The sequence below is a fragment of the Cnephaeus nilssonii genome (genome assembly GCF_951640355.1).
Source record: "Cnephaeus nilssonii genome assembly, chromosome: 4".
Taxonomy (NCBI): Eukaryota; Metazoa; Chordata; class Mammalia; order Chiroptera; family Vespertilionidae; genus Cnephaeus; species Cnephaeus nilssonii.
This window is the reverse complement of record NC_137075.1, coordinates 46,489,325-46,507,130: the sequence shown is the minus strand read 5'-3', so window position 1 is coordinate 46,507,130 and position 17,806 is coordinate 46,489,325. Positions and strand designations below refer to the sequence as shown.

The following is a 17,806-nucleotide window of genomic DNA, read 5'->3' as shown; positions in this document are numbered from 1 at the left end:
CCCCATTTCATTCGAAGTAAAAGCCAAAGTTTACAAGGCCCTTCGTGACTAATTCCCTCTGCTCCTTATCTTCTTGACTTTATCTCTCACTACCCTTCCCCTCACTCATTTTGTTCCAGTGACAATGGCCTCAACTTTTCCTCAAACACTTCAAGCACACTTGTGACGTACAGAGTTTGCACAGTGGCTAGTTCCTCTTCTAAAGAGCATGTCCTCCAACTGTACAGCTTAGCTAATTCCCTCACCTCCTTTAGGGCATTGCTCAAATTTCATCTTTTCCAGAAGGCCTTCTGATCACCTTACTTAATATATGGTCAACCCTCCCAACCCTCCTCTACTTCCAACCCCCTTACCTTGCTCTATTTTTTCTTTTATTCTATAGCACTTATCACCTTAAAATATATATATATATATATTATTGATTTCAGAGAGGAAGGGAGAGGAAGGAGAGAAACATCAATGATAAGAGAGAATCATTGATCGGCTGCCTCCTGCACGCCCCACACTGCAACCCAGGCATGTGCCCTTGATTGGAATCAAACCCAGGACCCTTCAGTCCGCAGGCTGATGCTCTATCCACTGTGCCAAACCGGCTAGGGCAACTTAACACCTTTTAACATACACTAATTTATTTAATTAAATTTATTGGGGGTGGCAGTCATTGATAAAATTAAGTTTTAAGTGTACAATTCTATAATACATCATCTACCTACTACATGTGTGTTCACCACCCAAAAGTCTCTTCTCCTTCTGTCATATTTTAAAAAAATCTTTATAGCTGACAGTATTACATATGTCCTTCCCCCCCATTGACCCTTTCTAGTCTGTTCCTGCCCTGTCACCATATATTTGATATATTTGACGCCCTTTACCCTCTTCAATCTCCCTCCACATCCCATACACTATATCTATATTGTAAAAAAAGTTTTTATTGATATTTAGAGAGAGAAGAGGGGAGAGAGAGAGAGAGAAACATCGATCAGTTGCCTCCTGTCTAAACCAGCAACCTGGGCATGTGCCTGACCAGGAATCAAAGCAGTGACCTTGTGGTGCATGGGATGATTGATGCTCAACTAACTGAGCCACACTGGCCAGGACCCATACACTATATTTTTAATGCTTATTTGTTAGGTGTGTTTAGTGTCTCCCAAAGCAAGAATTTGTTCATTGAGGTAGCCCAAGGATCTAGTACAGCGTCTGGTACAGAGCTCAATAAGTATTTGTTGAATGAATGTATGAAAAATGTGGACAATACCTGCTCTATAAAACTATTACAGGGATTAAATAATGGGCAAAGATCCTGACCCCTAACAATGGACACCCAACAAATGTTAGATCCCTACCTCCCTTCAACAAATATCTTCCCCTGCTGCCTCCTCTTATAGCACTGCTCCTTCCCTCCTCTCTGGAAAATGTCACCATTCTAGTCTCTCCTTTTATTTTCTAATAAAAGCAGGTCTTGTTATTCACCAAGTTTACCCAGTAAGTGCTGGGCAGTTTGTTAGTCAATCATATTATTTATTCTTCTTCTTATTTTTTTTTTTACCTCATCACCATTTTCCCCCTCAATGCCCTCTTCCAACTCCACCCTTCCCACCCTCCCATTTTAATCCAGGAAGATCTAACAAAAGGCCACACCTGTCTTCTGAGAAGAAAAGGAACCCTGGGAGACCAGCTTTACCCAGTGCCACAAGTATTATCTGATTAGCAAATTGTCACCCAGAGCAGTAGAGAGCCCTGAGGACATGAACCAGTAAATGTTTTTGTTGTTGGAGTTGGAGGTTTATTATACAGATTTTTAAAGTAAACGTCATGAAGGTATAATTTACATACATTAAAATATAATGTTTTAAATACAACTTGATGAGTTTTGACAAATGTACTATCCTCAATTTGATTTGGGGTGGAGGGCATTAAGGTCACCTGGGATGATGCAGGTTGAGATTTAGCAGAGGGATCCTGGTCAGAAAAGCGAACAACATCAGGGCTCTTGGGAAACATACCCAAACTAGAGGCCTGGTACATGAAACTGGTGCACTGGGGAGGGGGTGTTCCTCAGCCTGGCCTGCGCCCTCTTGCAGTCTGGGACCCCTGGCTCCTGACTGCCCACCTGCTTGCTACTCCTTAGCGCTGTGAGGCTTCTGGCTGAGCCACGCTCCCCCTGTGGGAGTACACTGACCACCAGGGGCAGCTCCTGCTTTGAGCGAGCTGCCCTCTGGTGGTCAGTGCAGGTCATAGCGACAGGTCATTCCACCCTTGGGTCTATTTGCTTATTAGGGGTTTATTACATAGGATTATATAGTTAGGGAGGAGTGGAAACACCAAGGGCTGGCCTGAGATTGGTCTCGGGGTCTCACTGCACCAGGATCTGGACCTACGGACTATGTGGCAACTTCGTGGCACCTCTTGGTCCTCCTGAGGGAGTGGGCCAACTCCCTTTCACAGCAATTTCACGTGTTTAACCCATGGGGATGTTCCAACCCTGACAACCAAGCTTCGCGGCTGCCACAACGCTCAAGGGACCCGATTTTCTCTCCATCCTTAGTTAGAAACTGGTTTCGGATCTGCATCAGTACGGCGGGCCGGAAAAAAAGCAAAAGTGCTGCAGCAGGTGTGGGAGCCAGGAATCCCCCTTTGGGTCTGCCGCCCTCCAGACGCTGGGGGCTCCTGGCAACCAGGCTCTCTCCCCCGCCCCTCTGCGCCTAAAAGCCTCTGGGCTGCAGGTTCCGCTTCACTGAGAGACAGAAACGCCGACTTCAGGTTTGCTGGGGAAACTGAGGCGGGACTGGAGATTCTGGGTGAGGAGTCCGAGGCTGGCCGCAGCCTTTCTCCCGGGCACTGAGGGCGCCCCTACCAAAAGCCCAACGAGGGGCGGGCCAAACCAGAAAGAACCCGTTGGGGTCCCCGCGGGCTCAGGGCGGGAGGCTGGGGAGCGGAGCGCCGCCCACGCAGCTGGCGAACCCCGGGAGTGGCGCCGGCAGGGGGCGGGGCCTGGCGGGGGCGGGACCGACCTGGGCTACCGGCTGGGCAGGTCTCGCCCTGCAGAGCGAAAGTAGTTGGTGGTGGCCCTCGCGTGTGGCTCGTGTTCTGCTTGCCCGCGACCTCACGGCCATGGCGGGACCCCAGGAGTTTCTGAGTGGGAAGCTCCGGCTCTGCTTCACCCCCGCTGCCCGGACCAGCCTCCTGCTGCTCAGGCTCAACGACGCGGCGCTGCGGGCGCTGCAGGAGTGTCAGCGGCAACAGGTGCGGCGGGCCGGAGCCCCGTCTTCCCCAGACCCTAACCCTCGACTCAGGCCTCAGCGGAGACTCTGGCGAAGGGACTGGGGATGGGGAGCGGCATTCACAGGCGCCGGCCTCCCCGACCTCCCACCTTCTCCAAGTGAAGCCCGCGAGCGCGGCCCCTCCCGGTCCCTCCCGGCCCCGGAGGCCTGGGACTGGGCTGCACCTGCGCTCAGCCTGCCTCTGTGCTCTCCCTGCAGGTTCGGCCGGTGATCGCTTTCCAAGGCAGCCGAGGGGTAAGAACAGACCTGGGTGCGTGCGGGGAGAACAGACGCAGGCTCAGGGCGGGAGGCTGAGAGCAGTCACGGTCTGAGGAAGTTCCTGAGAACTGAACCCGAATGGAGTGAGGGGGCTGCTGGGGTTGTGGTCCCAGGAGGCTGCGGTTGAAGAGTCTGTGCCGTCTCAGCCTCCTGGGAACCCAGGCCTAGCTGCACCTGGCGTGCTAACGAGTCCCCTGGGACCCACCTTCGGTCTTAGGCCGGCTCAGGGAGAAAGGGCGCTGGCGGGAGGGGGAAGGGTTGACTACATGGGGCTTACGGTCTCCTTTCACTCCTAGTATCTGAGGCTCCCAGGCCCTGGCTGCTCCTGCCTCTTCTCCTTCATAGTGTCTCAGTGTGGCCAGGAGGGCCCTGGTAGTGGCTTGGACCTTGTGTGCCAGCCCTTAAGCAGGTAAGAAAGGGTTTGTGGGAAGTCTAGGAAGGGGGTGTCCAGGGCTGCTTTAAAAGTTCTCCACCCTCCTGTTATTTTTACCATCACCTCTTTCCAGACCTGGGCCTAACCGCCTCCACTGCCTGGGGCCACTCAGGGAGCGCCTCAGTATTTGGGCAGCCATGGACTCTATCCCAGTCCCATCTTCAGGTCAGGGACACAACCTGACTGATGATTCCAGAGAGCCTGAGAATTGGCAGAACATGGGAGATTATTCTAGAGACGGAGTTTCACGGCCACAGATGGCACTAGAGGAGGTGAGGCCAGAAGAAACTGCAGGAGTTGGGAGAAGGTGGGGCAAAGCCTGAAGCCCAGGTAGCCAAGTGCCCCTGCCATTTCCCTGCCAGGTGCCAGACCCGCCGGCAAGCAGCCAAAGACGGTCACTCCCAGGACCCTCGAGGGAACACTTGGCACAGTGGGAAGTAAGGTACTTGGGCAGAGTGGGACTAAGCTGAGAAACCCTTCCTCAGATCTCCACCCTAAGTGATACAATAAGAAATCTAGTTCTACCTCCTACTCTGGTCTTCATCTCTTCCATTCCGTCTTCAAATATCCTAGGAACCAGACCTGTCTTCCAAACAGAGAGCCTGACCAGGCACTGCCTCCTTCTGCTAGCCAGAAACATCTGAACAAGGTAAATTATAACAGTTTTTCAGAGATTTGTTCAATCAGGCTAAAATTTTAAAATTGGGAGCCTTCATTTTGATGCAAGCAGAGATTATTACATGGAAATAATTTTCAACAGAGAGTAGGGGGCACAGAGTAGGAGGCTTCTTGACATACTATTATGAATGACAAAAGTATTTTCCCCGACAGAAGCGTCCAGCACCTGCAGCCACTATAAAACTGAAAGAAAAGAGGCTCAGAACTCTAGACCTACAAGAGGGAGAAGATTGGGAGCAAGAAAATAAACATGAAGACATGGGCCCCAGACTGGAGCACAGTCCCCCAGTTCAAGCAGGTGAGTTAATGAGAGGTATGAGAAGAGGATAAAAGTGCCACAGTGGGGGGAAAAGTTTGATAATCACCTTCATGTCTTCTTCCCTCCTTCATAGGTTCTGAATCACCAAACCCTGAAGAGGTACCAGATTACCTCCTGTGAGTCCCCTGCCATTTCTAAGTTTATCAAGCCTTGTGCATATGAGATATTAAGATGAACCTCCTGGGAGCTGGGAGCTTTGGCAGGTAAAATTGAAGGTGGTAACTTAACTCTGCTCCTGGCAGGCAATATGGGGCCATCCACACTGCAGAGCAGCAACATGCTTATGAGCAGGACTTTGAGAGAGATTATGCTGAATACCGCATCCTGCATGCTCGATTTGGGGCTGCAAGCCAAAGGTTCATAGAGCTGGGAGCAGAGATCAAGAAAGTTCAGCGAGGAACTCCAGAACACAAGGTAAGGACTGGACTCAGGATGGCTTCCCAGCTCTACTAGCCATAAACTCCGTTGTTTTTTCAGTGACCAAAGTGATAAGCAAGCCTGTTTTAAGAGAACTCGTTTTTTTCTCAAGGTTAAACTTGATGCTAGCATTTTCTTTGTTTCAGGTGCTGGAAGAAAAGATAGTCCAGGAATATAAAAAGTTCAGGAAGGTAAGACTAGGTCTGGGAATGCTAGCAATAAGGTAAAAGTGAATTACTTTTTTTGACATGGATGCTTTTTCTCTGCAGCGGTACCCAGGTTACAGGGAAGAAAAGTGTCGCTGTGAGTACCTGCATCAGAAATTGTCCCACATTAAAGGTCTCATCCTGGAGTTTGAGGAAAAGAACAGGGGCAGCTGAACTGGTCAAGGGCTATCGACCTTCTCTGTCCAGCGTGATGCAAAGGACAAAACAGCTGTAAATGAAGTAGAGTGCAACTGTCCGCCCCTGTTATTGCTGAATCCATGGTGGCAAGTAGGAGAGCTGCTCTAGGTTAAGGTCTGATTTCCATTGTTGCCATGTATTAATTTTTAGGGTGTGGGCACAGTGCCAACACTATCGCTGTACCCAGGAGACTAAGAAAAGCAGCAGAGGCTTGGCTTCTCCTCCTTTAGTTCAGCAGGTCATTTTCAAATCTTAAGAAATGACACCCTTTCCGGGACAAGATACCTCAGGGACATTAGAATTCAGCCTGGTAGCCGCCTAACAAAACAATAACTTTCAGGAAGTTGTGATACACCTGGATGTAATGTGGAATGGCTTGGGGTCTTATCAATGTACTGAAAGTGAATTCTTTTACAAACATGGCTAAAAAATTAAAACTGTCTGTGTCCTTTGTACAAGTTTATATGCTTTCCTTAACTCTTCCAAAGCAGTGGTTCATACCCCTGGCTCTATGTTTGAACCACTTCTCTAAAAAAATTAGATCTCCAGATCCCAACCCAGGTCTTGTGAATTAGAATCTCCAAGATTATGGTTAGGCTTTACTTCTTCAAGCACTATGGATGATCCTGATAAATATCCTCCTACATAATAAAGAGCTAATATGCTAATTAGACCAAACAGCTGGACGACTGTCCGAAGCAGGGGTTGCGAGGGCCAGCCGGGGCCGCGAGGACTGAGCCCCCTGTACGAATTTCGTGCATTGGGCCTCTAGTTTTGCTATAAGTCTCTACCAAAACCACCTTATAATCGACAACTAGAGATGACATAGAAAAAAAATTATCTCTTTTTGTTGTTAATCCCTCCTGAGGATATTTTCTCATTTATTTTCAGAGAGAGTGGAAGGGAGGAGGAGACAGAGAAGCATCAATGCAAGAGAGACACATTGATTGGTTGCCTCCCGCATGTGCCCCAACAGGCTTGGGATGGAGCCTGTAACCAAGGTACGTGCCCTTGCCTGGAATAGAATCCGGGACCCTTCAGTCTGCAGGCTGATGCTCTATCCACTGAGCCAAACTAGCTAGGGCAAGTTCTCCTTTTCTAAACATCGAGGTTGAAGATCATTTACTATTAGATCTCCAATCTGGAAATATTCAGTGACTGAAAACTATAACCATGGATAGGATTTGGATGTACTCCCAAAAAGGATGAGGGGAAATGGTTCAATGCATTCCTCATTGTTGTATAAGAAAGTGGATGCTTCACTCACAACCAGGAATGATACTGCTTTTCCCAGTCCACTGGAAAGGAAAATTAATAGGCCACACCCTGGGCTTTGGGGGCGAGAGCTGCACCCAGCAGTGTCAGCAATTTCTGAAACAACTTGGATGGAACCCCAACCTGATGCCACACCCATTCAGGGCATTTCTGGGTAAAAAACAGCTCTTGGGAGGTATAAACCCAGTCAGCTACATGGCAAAGACAAACAGCAACCCATCCTTATGGCACAGACAGGGTCAGAAACAGATTTCAACAAGAAAGGGCCCTCACCTGTTCTAATTATCCAAGCTAGGGACCTGGGCAATAACCATGTAAGGATAGAGACAACATTTGAGGATTTACAGGTGAAAACTATGGAGTCAAAATAGTTGGTCTACAGCTGTACTGACCGAGATGGTGGCCACTAGCCCTATATGTGACTATTTAAATTAATAAAAACTTAAAATGTAGTTCCTAGACACATTTCAAATTCTCAATAGCTACATGTTTTAGACAAATGTTATAGAACATTTCCATTAAGTTCTATTGGACAGTGCTGGGCTAGAGAACTGCTGGTTTCCCATCTCGTGGAAAAGACAGTTTAAAGGGGGCTTATTTATTATCACTGTTCCAAATGTACAAAAAAAATTAGAAAATAACCCCCCAACTCAATTCCCCCCACCCCCAGCAACACAAATAATTTTCCCCAAAAGCACAAACAAACTGGTCCTGGTATTTCCACAAACAGTGCAGCTAAGAAACAGTTTAGAGAAAATTTAACAGGATTCAGATAATATCCATCTGTCCTCTCAGCCCTGAGAGGTAATAATCCCATATGGGTACCAGTCCTTCCTAATGGTTTTTCCAGCTCTGGTGGAAGAGTCCTTTACAAAGTGGTATGTTTGGCTGCTGCTTTAGAGATCCTCCTGTGCCTTCTTCTTCTTCTTAGGTTTTTCTTCTTGAATTATAGGGGTGTTTGTAGCCTCTCGCTGTAGATAGCTAATAAAATCACTTAATTCACGGCCACCCTGAAAACAGAAAGATTACCATGAAAATTTAATCATTTAAAGAACCCTGGGTTTCCCCCCAACCCCTAATAAGATTTTTGAGTTTGTAAAAGCACATATATTGACGAGAGTTGAAAGAGTTTCCAGTTAAATAAATAGAGCTAGATATGTACAAGCTTGTGTGAGTATGTGTGTGTTTATTTGTGGAGAGCTGAGACAATGCACTTACTTCATATTTCTTTGGATCTAGCTTCTTGTTGGCTGGAGAGAAGTAGATGGTAGGAAAACTAAGGAAAAGAAAAAGAAAAAGAAATGAGTTGACTACTTTCCAGTTCCAGAGTAACTCTGTCATACTAGTATACTTCCTCAATAACTGTTTCTTGGAGTAACTTCTCTTCATGATTTCTTTCTTTCTTTCTTTTTTGTTAATCCTCACATGAGGATACTTTTCCACTGATTTTTAGAGAGAGTGGAAGAGAGGGAAAGACAGAGAGAAATATCACTATGAGAGAAACACATCGATTGGTTGCCTCCTGCACACGCCCTGACCAGGGCCTGGGCCAGAGAGGAGCCTGCAACCAAGGCATGTGCCCCTGACCGTAACTGAACCCGGGACTCTTTGGTCCGCAGGCCAAAGCTCTATCCACTGAGCTAAATTGGCTAGGGCCATGATTTCTAATCTGTCCAGACAGCAGTCTCCATCAATGGCTAGGGTTACATCCAACCAAAACTCAGGAATATGAGAGCTCACAAAATCTGTGACAGTCATGTAGGCCCATGTTGCAGAACTCTAAACCAGGGAAGGCATCAGTGGTTCTGTGCTCAACTGGAGTATGAGGGCTCCCCAAACTATACCCAATAAAAAATGGCTTACCAGCTTTTTTTTTTTTGTCAATTGGCTACACATTTTTATTAGTTTTTAATCTACTTACCCTCTGACTTCATATGGAGAAGGCACATCATTGGCTGTGGCATCCATCTTGGCTATGATAATATTTGGGTCTTTTTTGAGCTGTTAATAAAAAGGTTAGATTTTTAAGTTTCAAGTTTCAGTGACTGAGAGACAGTCAGTTCAGGACTTTAAAAAATCCCATTTTAAAACACCTACATAAGTTTTGCTGATCAGACAAGAAGAGTAGTTAACACTTGCACATAGTATCTTGCCTTTCACAAGTTGCCCTTTTCTCTCTGGGCTCCATATTAAGACTCTATATACAGCCACCTTCAAAACTACCTAGCTGAAAGAAGACACTGTAAAGGCTAAGCCAAGTGTTTTAAGATGAAGGAATATAATGGTTTTATATAAACCATTACCAAAATTCAGAAGCCTGGAGATATATATACATATATATTATTTTATTGATCTTTAGAGAGAGAGGCAAAGTCAGAGGGATAGAAAAAGAGAAACATCATAGATTGGCTGCTTCCTGCATGCACCCTCTTGGGGATCAAACTTGCAACCCGGCCAAGTGCTGACTGGGAATTGAACCAGTGACCTCATGGTTCATGGGTTGATGGGCAACCACTGAGCAACACTGACAGGGCAGTATGTATACTTTTAACCATAATCTAGATCAGTGGTTCCCAAACTTTTTTTTTGCCCATGCCCCATCTAAGCATCTCTAATATCCTGATGCCCTCCCTGTGACATATAATTCTTATTACTCAAAAAGTGAACTATTCACGTGGAGGAAGCCTAAAAGGCCATTACCTTGGTCTAAACAAGCTTCCAAAGAACATGGCACCCATGAAAGAGAAAAATAAAAGAACGAAAGGACAGTTGCAGTACTGAGGAAGAAATCACTAAGAAATTGTTAAAAAATAATAATAATATGAAGGGATATGAAAAATAGCAAATAAAGTTTCAAAACATATAATAGAGAACTGAAATGCATAAATATGTGCAGTATATATTTATATACTGTATATGAGGGACCCTAGAACCATAAGAAAGGCAAAAAATTCACTTAATAACTCATTCTCCATTGCCCCCCTTAAAAATCAAATTGCCTCCCTGTGTGGCATGTGCCCCACATTGGGAACCACTAATCTAGATTGAGTCTGAGTGGGGTTTTTAAAAAAAAATATTTTATTGATTTTTTTTACAGAGAGAAGGGAGGGGAATAGAGAGTTAGAAACATCCATGAGAGAGAAACATCAATTAGCTGCCTCCTGCACACCCTCTACTGGGGATGTGCCCGAAACCAAGGTACATGCCCTTGACCAGAATCGAACCTGGGACCGCTTCAGTCCACAGGCTGATGTTCTATCCACTGAGACAAACCAGTTAGGGCGTTGTTGTTTTTTTTAACATTTAAAAAAAATTATTATTTTGTTGTTGTTAATCCTCACCTGAGGATATTTTTCCATCGATTCTCAAAGAGAGTAGAAGAGAGAGGGAAAGACAGAGAGAAACATCGATGTGAGAGAAAAACAACGATTGGTGGCATCCTGCACGCACCCCAACCAGGGCTCCCGGTGGGTAGAAGCCTACAACTGAGGTACGTGCCCTTGACGGGAATCTAAGCCGGGACCCTTTGGTTTGCAGGCCAACGCTATATCCACTGAGCCAAACCAGCTAGGGTGAGTCTGAATGGTTTTAAGACAGGTATTTGAGGCATTGCTCAGGCTAAACACTAGGGGGAAATCAGGAGAAAGTGAATAAAGAGTAGATAAGGTAACTAATGCTGAATACATGTGTCAACATCCCCACTCAAATTTTATCTTCAGAATATGGTTCAGACTTACCTTCTCTCCAAGTTCTTTATACTTAGGTTCCAGATTCTTACAGTGACCACACCAAGGAGCATAAAATTCAATCAGCACATCTTTATTTACATCATTCACTATTTCATCAAAATTCTCTGCTACCACTACCTGGAAAACATGGAAGATTCTCTAGTTGGTAAGGTGAGTTGAGGAATAAATTCACAAGTTATATTTGTTTCTGGACCCAATCCCTTTCAAATCTGATGTGTTCTAATCCCTCTCAAATTTGATGTGATGTCACTGAAACCCAAAACACATTTATAGACTGTATTAAAGATGCAGTCAGTTGGGAGAGGTCAATGGGGGAAAAAGGAGACATATGTAATACTTTCAACAATAAAGAATTAAAAAATAAAAATTGAACCAACCTTTTCAACCAGTAAAGAAAAAAAAAAAGATGCTGTCATTCCCCAGAAACCAATTCATTCCTATGTTCAGGAAGTCACAGGAAACAAGTGTTACCCAATCCATCCTTAAAACAATCTTAAAATTATTCTTAGGGGTTAGCTTACTCTGTCCCAAAGAGTAACCTAGCTCTGATACAAATACCACCAAAAAATTCTATGGAGGTTTTATAGTCCTGCCCCAATTGAGCATTATCAGTTCTGTCAATGCTTATTTCATGTATGAGGTGGATTTGGGGGCAGGCGGGGAGGAATGAGGACAAATAAAAACCTGATAACTAGCAAGGTCTTCACTTAGACCCAGCATTTTTGGAAGACATGAGGAGAGGCTGCGCAGAAGCCTGGGGAGGCTATGAGCATCTCACCTTTACGGGCCCATCATTGCTCTCTGGGATTGGCTCAGACTTTAGGTATCTCTTCAGGTTGCCATCAAAGTAATCCTGCAGGAATCTCTCAAGAGCCTTGCCATCACGCCTGCCAATTGGAAAGGAAGGGTCAGGTTTGTTAATTTATTCCCATCATTGAGAGGATTAAAAGCAATTTCTTAGAATAGTTTCTACATATTTTAGCTTTAATTTCAAGATTAGAATGAAATTGGAAGCTTAAAAAAATGGGGGGGGGGGCGGCACTCTTACCTCTCAATATTCAGGACTACTGATTGAACAAAAAACCAATCACTTCTTAGTATTTCTAGTGTGTTCTTTGTAGATTAAAGGGCAGAGAAGGAAGAAAACATTGGTCTTCTGAAAATTCAATTCTACCTTAGAACCAGTTTTATTTTGTTGCTTTAGAGAACAGTGCCTATTTATGACATCTCATTTTACTGATTCGTTCACAAGGAAGATTTTTGCTTGTGTTGATTTCCCAAAGTCTCAGAAGATGAAAGTCAAAATTATCTGGGGACCTAAGACCTCTACACTTCCCTGAGTTTACTTTAGGCCAATGTGGTATTCCAAGAAGAAAAAAATATTCTGTAGGGTTGAGAAGAGATTGGTCTAAAATTACATAAATTTTAAAGAGGCTGTCTAGTGTTCTTTATGTTACTAATGGCAGGGTGGAAACAATCATGTAAGAATTCCAAACTGCCATCTTTCGTTATTATTTATCATGATCCTTAAAGTAAATACCTGTAATTAATTGAGAAAAGTGAGTCATAAGGTTTTGACTAGAAGACCTATCTTCACATTTGAACATTCACCTTTATAAATTCTCAGTAGTGTAAAAGGCTTTTAATAGTTTCCTTGAAGAATCAAATCCCAAACCCATGCTAACGTGTAACTCACGAGAATTCCTCCTGCATGACAAACTTCTCTCCTTTTGCAGTTCTGATAGCAACAACAGGAATCTCTCCAGCAGTGCTTTCCAAACCAAAATCGGAAAGATCATGGCTAAAGGTTTTGCGACTAGCTACAGCAAAGTTAAGTTTGTGTCCAGCATCCAGGAATTTCTTTGCTACCATCATCACCCTGTGGGAAACAAGAGAAATTTATGCCTATGCCGAGATTACAACAGGGTGGTAAAGCACTCTGAAACCAAGAAGCAAGAGTCTAGAAAGCAAAGGCTAAGTTTTATAGTCCATGAGCCCCCCCGGAATCAGTCTGAACTTGTGTTCTTGGGCATTGACACAGGATTATGGTGCACTCTAATGTCCCACTGAACTTCACTGCCACACTGGTGGTGCCCAATCAAATAGTTCATTCCCACTGAATCTTGACACACACACACACACACACACACACACACACACACACACACACACTGAAATATTGCAGGCATAATGACTAATCTGAAAAGAAAGCTTATAAGGCTAAAATGCACTGAGTCTCAATGGGCAAGTAGGCACAATATTTTAGAGTACATTTTAGAATCACATTTGCATCTTTTACTAGGAGAAGGAATCAGCTGTATCACAAGGCAAAGGAATACCTATGGAAGATATGCCCAATAGATTTTAGAAATAGTTTGTTATATTATTTGTCCTTATGGCTCCAAATGTTTTTGAAGCCAACTGTTCCCATTCTTATCTGCTCTCCATCACACATGGTAACAGGACAGCTAGAAGGAACTGTTTACACCCTGTTTACAAAGGGGAAATACGACCCTTATTACCTGTTTCTCCAGTAGTTGGAACCTTTAGCATTCTTTTCGTAGTCCACATCATAGTACGCCACAAGTAAGTCCTTGCCCTGTATCAAGTCTTTATTATCTTCTGTCATGTGAGGGCAGATACCAAAACTGAAATGAAATAATACATTACCAAATTTGGTAGGTTTATATCTGTATTATGGAATTATCACAAAGTAACTGATAGAACTTAAAAATAAATTTTCAACATATAGGACAAGTACTGAGCGATATACCTTATAAGGACAATGGAGTTCTAGGGCTCACACATTACTGCTTTAATATAAACTTCAACTATTATTATTATAATCCCTTGATTGAGACTACTTAATCCAAAACATGGCTCAGTTTAGTAACTGAGAAATACAATATATAACGAAGCCAAGAAATCCCAAACAAGTTATAAAAAGTTACTCACATGTTTTCCTGGATAAATTTTTTAATCTTGCCACTGGTCATTTTCTGTTCTTTATATGCCGAAATTTTGTCTTCAAACTTGTTCATCAGATGTGAAGGACGAAACAAGGTGATACCTCTTTAAAAAAAAAAAAAAAAAGTCTTAGTAGGTAGACAGCAGAACCGTCTCCCATCTTTTATCTAAAGCTCAAACTACTCTTGCTGCCACTTTTACTATCACCATTTAAGCACATAAGGACTCTTTTCGGGGACCACAGAGTTGGCAACATGACCTTCTTATCAACACTAAGATGCTAACTACCTTAATCTCAAGTATAATAATTGGGTTTAAGGGTTTAATAAACTCTGGATTGAAAAGTTATGAGATCTTGGTTCCAATTCTAGTTCTACCACTAATTTCAAAGACCCTGCATCAGGCATCAATTTAATTCTTCAGCTCTTTCATCAGTACAAAAGGGGGTTAGAGTAGATGATTAATGTTTAAACCTTTAAAAACTATAACAAATACAACCAACTTCCCTCAAAGCCCCAATATGTACAATACAATAAAGCAAAGCTTGATCTTATTGGAAGGTACCTTGTCCTGCCACTCTCCTACACAGAAGGAAAATTACTTTATTAGAGAAAATATCTTTAAGATTTTTCCCAGCTGTAACAGTCTATAGGTAGGTATACAATTATAATATTTGGCTTGAGTTCATTGAAAATTCCTTTGTTCTAGATTCCTTTATACTAATAAACCAAGTTTACAAATACATGCTGGGCAAGCAAGAATGTGAACAGGGCACCTTATGACATCCTCATATAAGGATGTCACAAACTTTTCAGTAAAACTTCTACTCGGGTGATGGTAGACCAATTTAAATGGAAGCATGAGAGGCAGCCACAATGAACAAATCTGAGTTTAAAAGGCTGACACATAGCCCTATCTCAGTGGTTGGCAAAACTCATTAGTCAACAGAGCCAAATATCAACAGTACAATGATTGAAATTTCTTTTGAGAGCCAAATTTTTTAAACTTAAACTTCTTCTAACGCCACTTCTTCAAAATAGACTCGCCCAGGCCGTGGTATTTTGTGGAAGAGCCACACTCACGGGGCCAAAGAGCCACATGTGGCTCGTGAGCCGCAGTTTGCCAACCACGGCCCTAACCGGTTTGGCTCAGTGGACAGAGCGTCAGCCTGCGGACTGAAGGGTCCCAGGTTTGATTCCGGTCAAGGGCATGTACCTTGGTTTCAGGCACATCCCCAATAGGGTTTCTGGTTTTTTTGTTTGTTTGTTTGTTTTTAATATATTTTATTGATTTTTTACAGAGAGGAAGGGAGAGGGATAGAGAGCTAGAAACATCGATGAGAGAGAATCATCGACCAGCTGCCTCCTGCACACCCCCTACCAGGGATGTGCCCGCAGCCAATGTACATGCCCTTGACCGGAATCGAACCTGGGACCTTTCAGTCCGCAGGCCGACGCTCTATCCATTGAGCCAAACCGGTTTCGGCCCCCAATAGGGTTTCTAACTATCCCTCTCCCTTCCTCTCTGTAAAAAAATCAATAAAATATATATATGTTTTTTAAAAAAGGCTGACACATAGTGTCCTTAATGAGCCACAAGTGGCTCCAGTTCCATTTATAGACCTGGTGTCTCTCAATCTAAAAGGCAGAACCATATGATCAAGGCTGCCAACTCTGCAGCCAGACTTTCTAGGTTCAAATCCCAGTTCTGCTACTTACTATGTAAAGCTAGAAAAATTACTTAACCTCTCTGAGGGTTTTCTCCTGTGTAAAATGGGGAAAATAATACATCTGTCTCACCTGGTTAAGAGAATTAAATGAGTTAACAGTAAATGACACACAGTAAACGCTACATAGTTTAAATATGAATAAGTAACACTAGCCCTTGGCACACTTTTAAAAAACTTTATGTGCTCACCCTGAGTGATTTTATCTAGTCCAATGGTTTCCATAATCACTCATATGTGGTTGATCTATAAATCTTTATCTCTAGTTCAGATATATTCCTGAATTCTAGTCTCATCTATCCAATTGTCTGTCCACTGGGTCTTCACCACTTGGATGTCATATAAACTCCTCAAATTCACTGTGACAAAACAGAACTCATAATCATTACCCCCCAATTTGTTTCTCTTTGTCTTTTTCCAAGCTTGATGATGACTGTCATGGGCCCAGTCACTTTAGAAACCTAGACTCTAGCTCTTCCCCTTTTCACAGATAGGGACTAAATCCTGTTTTACTACTCACTTCTTCCTCTCCATTACCCCTAATACTACCTTAATTTCGACTCTCAGATGTCACCCTTAGTTTACTCTCTTGACTACCTTTGCCATCTCTCCCATTTCAAACCACCACCATATGGGTGCCAGTGACTTTTCTTCTAAAACACAAAATTAATAACATTATTCTCCAACTCAAAGTCTTTCAATGGAGCTCAAATGTCTAAAATATAAAATCTAAATTCTTCTGTATGGCACTTAACATTTATAATTTGGTATCTTCTTAGCTCTCCAACCTTATCTTCCACTATGACTTGTTACTACAAGTCCCAACATGCCTAGGTTGTTTTACATTTCATTGCCAGCATTCTTGCTGCTCTATCTGGAATAATTTTTATCCCAACTGCCATAACCTGCCTGGAAAAATTCATGTCAAGACACACACCAAGAGTCACCTCTAGGAAGATTTTTCTGATACTACTTGGCACTCCAGAAGAAAATAAAATCACCCCCCTCCTTTATAATTCCACTCAACCCAGCATGTCTATCATAATACCTATAATGCTCACTATACACTTACATTTTTACATCTATCCACTGTCTCTACCTACTAGATGCCCTCAAAGGTTGCAACAGTGTCTAGAACTTAGCTTAATGCCTAGCAAGTGCTCAATAAATCTTTAAAAAACAGCCAAGCATTAAAAATCATCAGTTCACACAATAGCACTTGGTCCATAGATTTACAAGGGCATACATCTCAGTCACTTACTCTCCATCATCATCATACTTGTTCACCAGAGACTCAATATTGGTGTGTGCAAATCGGTAGTTATCTCTCAAGTTGCTGGCTGCTTTTAGAAATTCAGAGTGAGCTTCACTGAATAAATCCTTGAAAAAACCTATATGAGAAATGTCAAACACAAGGGAGAAATAGTAAGTGCCAAGATATAATTCAAAACTTTAAAATTCTTCTATTTTTTTAAATTAAATTTTTTAGAGAGGAAAGGGCCAGGGGTGGGAGTGTGGAGGGTAGAGAGAGAAACACCAATCATGGATTTGTTGTTCCACCCATTTATGCATATTGGTTGCTTCTTGTATGTGCCCCAACTAGAGAGTGAATCCAAAACCTTGGCATATCAGGATGACACTCTAACCAACTGAGCTACCCAGCGAGGGCTAAATTCTGTTTTATTTAAAGCCTTTATTCCATTATGGACAAGCAAAGCAACGTGGGCAGGAAGATTGGGTCTGCTTTGCCATGACTACCTAGGACAGTGGTCGGCAAACTCATTAATCAACAGAGCCAAATATCAACAGTACAACGATTGAAATTTCTTTTGAGAGCCGAAAACCGACTTCTGCACATGGGCCAAGAAGTTTCAATCGCACTGTACGTGCGCGCCCGCACGTGGTATTTTGTGAAAGAGCCACACTCGAGGGGCCAAAGAGCTGCATGTGGCTCGCGAACCGCAGTTTGCCGACCACTGACCTAGAAAATCTGACAAAACACTTAGGATGAGAATTCTTCCTGTAACTTTTAAAATATTTTTGAATGAGCCAAAATAGAGGATTTGTCAGGGTTCAAGTCTTAGTTTTTCACAATAAATTATTTGTGCAAACTGCTTAACTCCTTAAAGTTTCAGTATTAAATAAGGCAGTATGCCAAAATAAATGTAAATCACTTCACCATATTTTTTCTGTCTTTTCTTTAGAAACTTCAAGTTTAGAAAAGTGAATGAAACAAATGTTTAATAAATGTCTGCTTGCGGTTAACTCCCTATAAATTATACTCAATCAATAAAATCCA

The 17,806-nt window shown here is 43.1% G+C and overlaps 2 protein-coding genes across 2 annotated transcripts in view; one reads left to right on the top strand and one right to left on the bottom strand.

Moving 5' to 3' along the window:
- The first annotated feature begins 1,637 nt into the window (after positions 1–1,637).
- Positions 1,638–7,810, top strand: ELL3 (elongation factor for RNA polymerase II 3). The gene is made up of 11 exons (XM_079768385.1): positions 1,638–3,243; positions 3,480–3,515; positions 3,836–3,948; positions 4,046–4,244; positions 4,335–4,414; positions 4,546–4,621; positions 4,804–4,948; positions 5,043–5,085; positions 5,212–5,383; positions 5,533–5,577; positions 5,656–7,810. Exons 1-11 carry the CDS (start codon positions 3,112–3,114, stop codon positions 5,764–5,766), a joined length of 1,152 nt encoding a protein of 383 aa, XP_079624511.1. The 5' UTR covers positions 1,638–3,111; the 3' UTR covers positions 5,767–7,810.
- Positions 7,761–17,806, bottom strand: part of PDIA3 (protein disulfide isomerase family A member 3) — a 26,682-nt gene continuing 16,636 nt past the window's right edge. The window contains exons 5-13 of the mRNA XM_079768383.1: positions 16,769–16,898; positions 13,770–13,886; positions 13,337–13,462; positions 12,511–12,693; positions 11,593–11,701; positions 10,803–10,931; positions 8,987–9,066; positions 8,284–8,341; positions 7,761–8,075 (exon numbers count right to left, since the gene is read on the bottom strand). Of these exons, the coding sequence (XP_079624509.1) occupies positions 7,962–8,075; positions 8,284–8,341; positions 8,987–9,066; positions 10,803–10,931; positions 11,593–11,701; positions 12,511–12,693; positions 13,337–13,462; positions 13,770–13,886; positions 16,769–16,898 (1,046 nt within the window). The 3' untranslated portion in view covers positions 7,761–7,961. The remainder of the gene's footprint in view (positions 8,076–8,283; positions 8,342–8,986; positions 9,067–10,802; positions 10,932–11,592; positions 11,702–12,510; positions 12,694–13,336; positions 13,463–13,769; positions 13,887–16,768; positions 16,899–17,806) is intronic.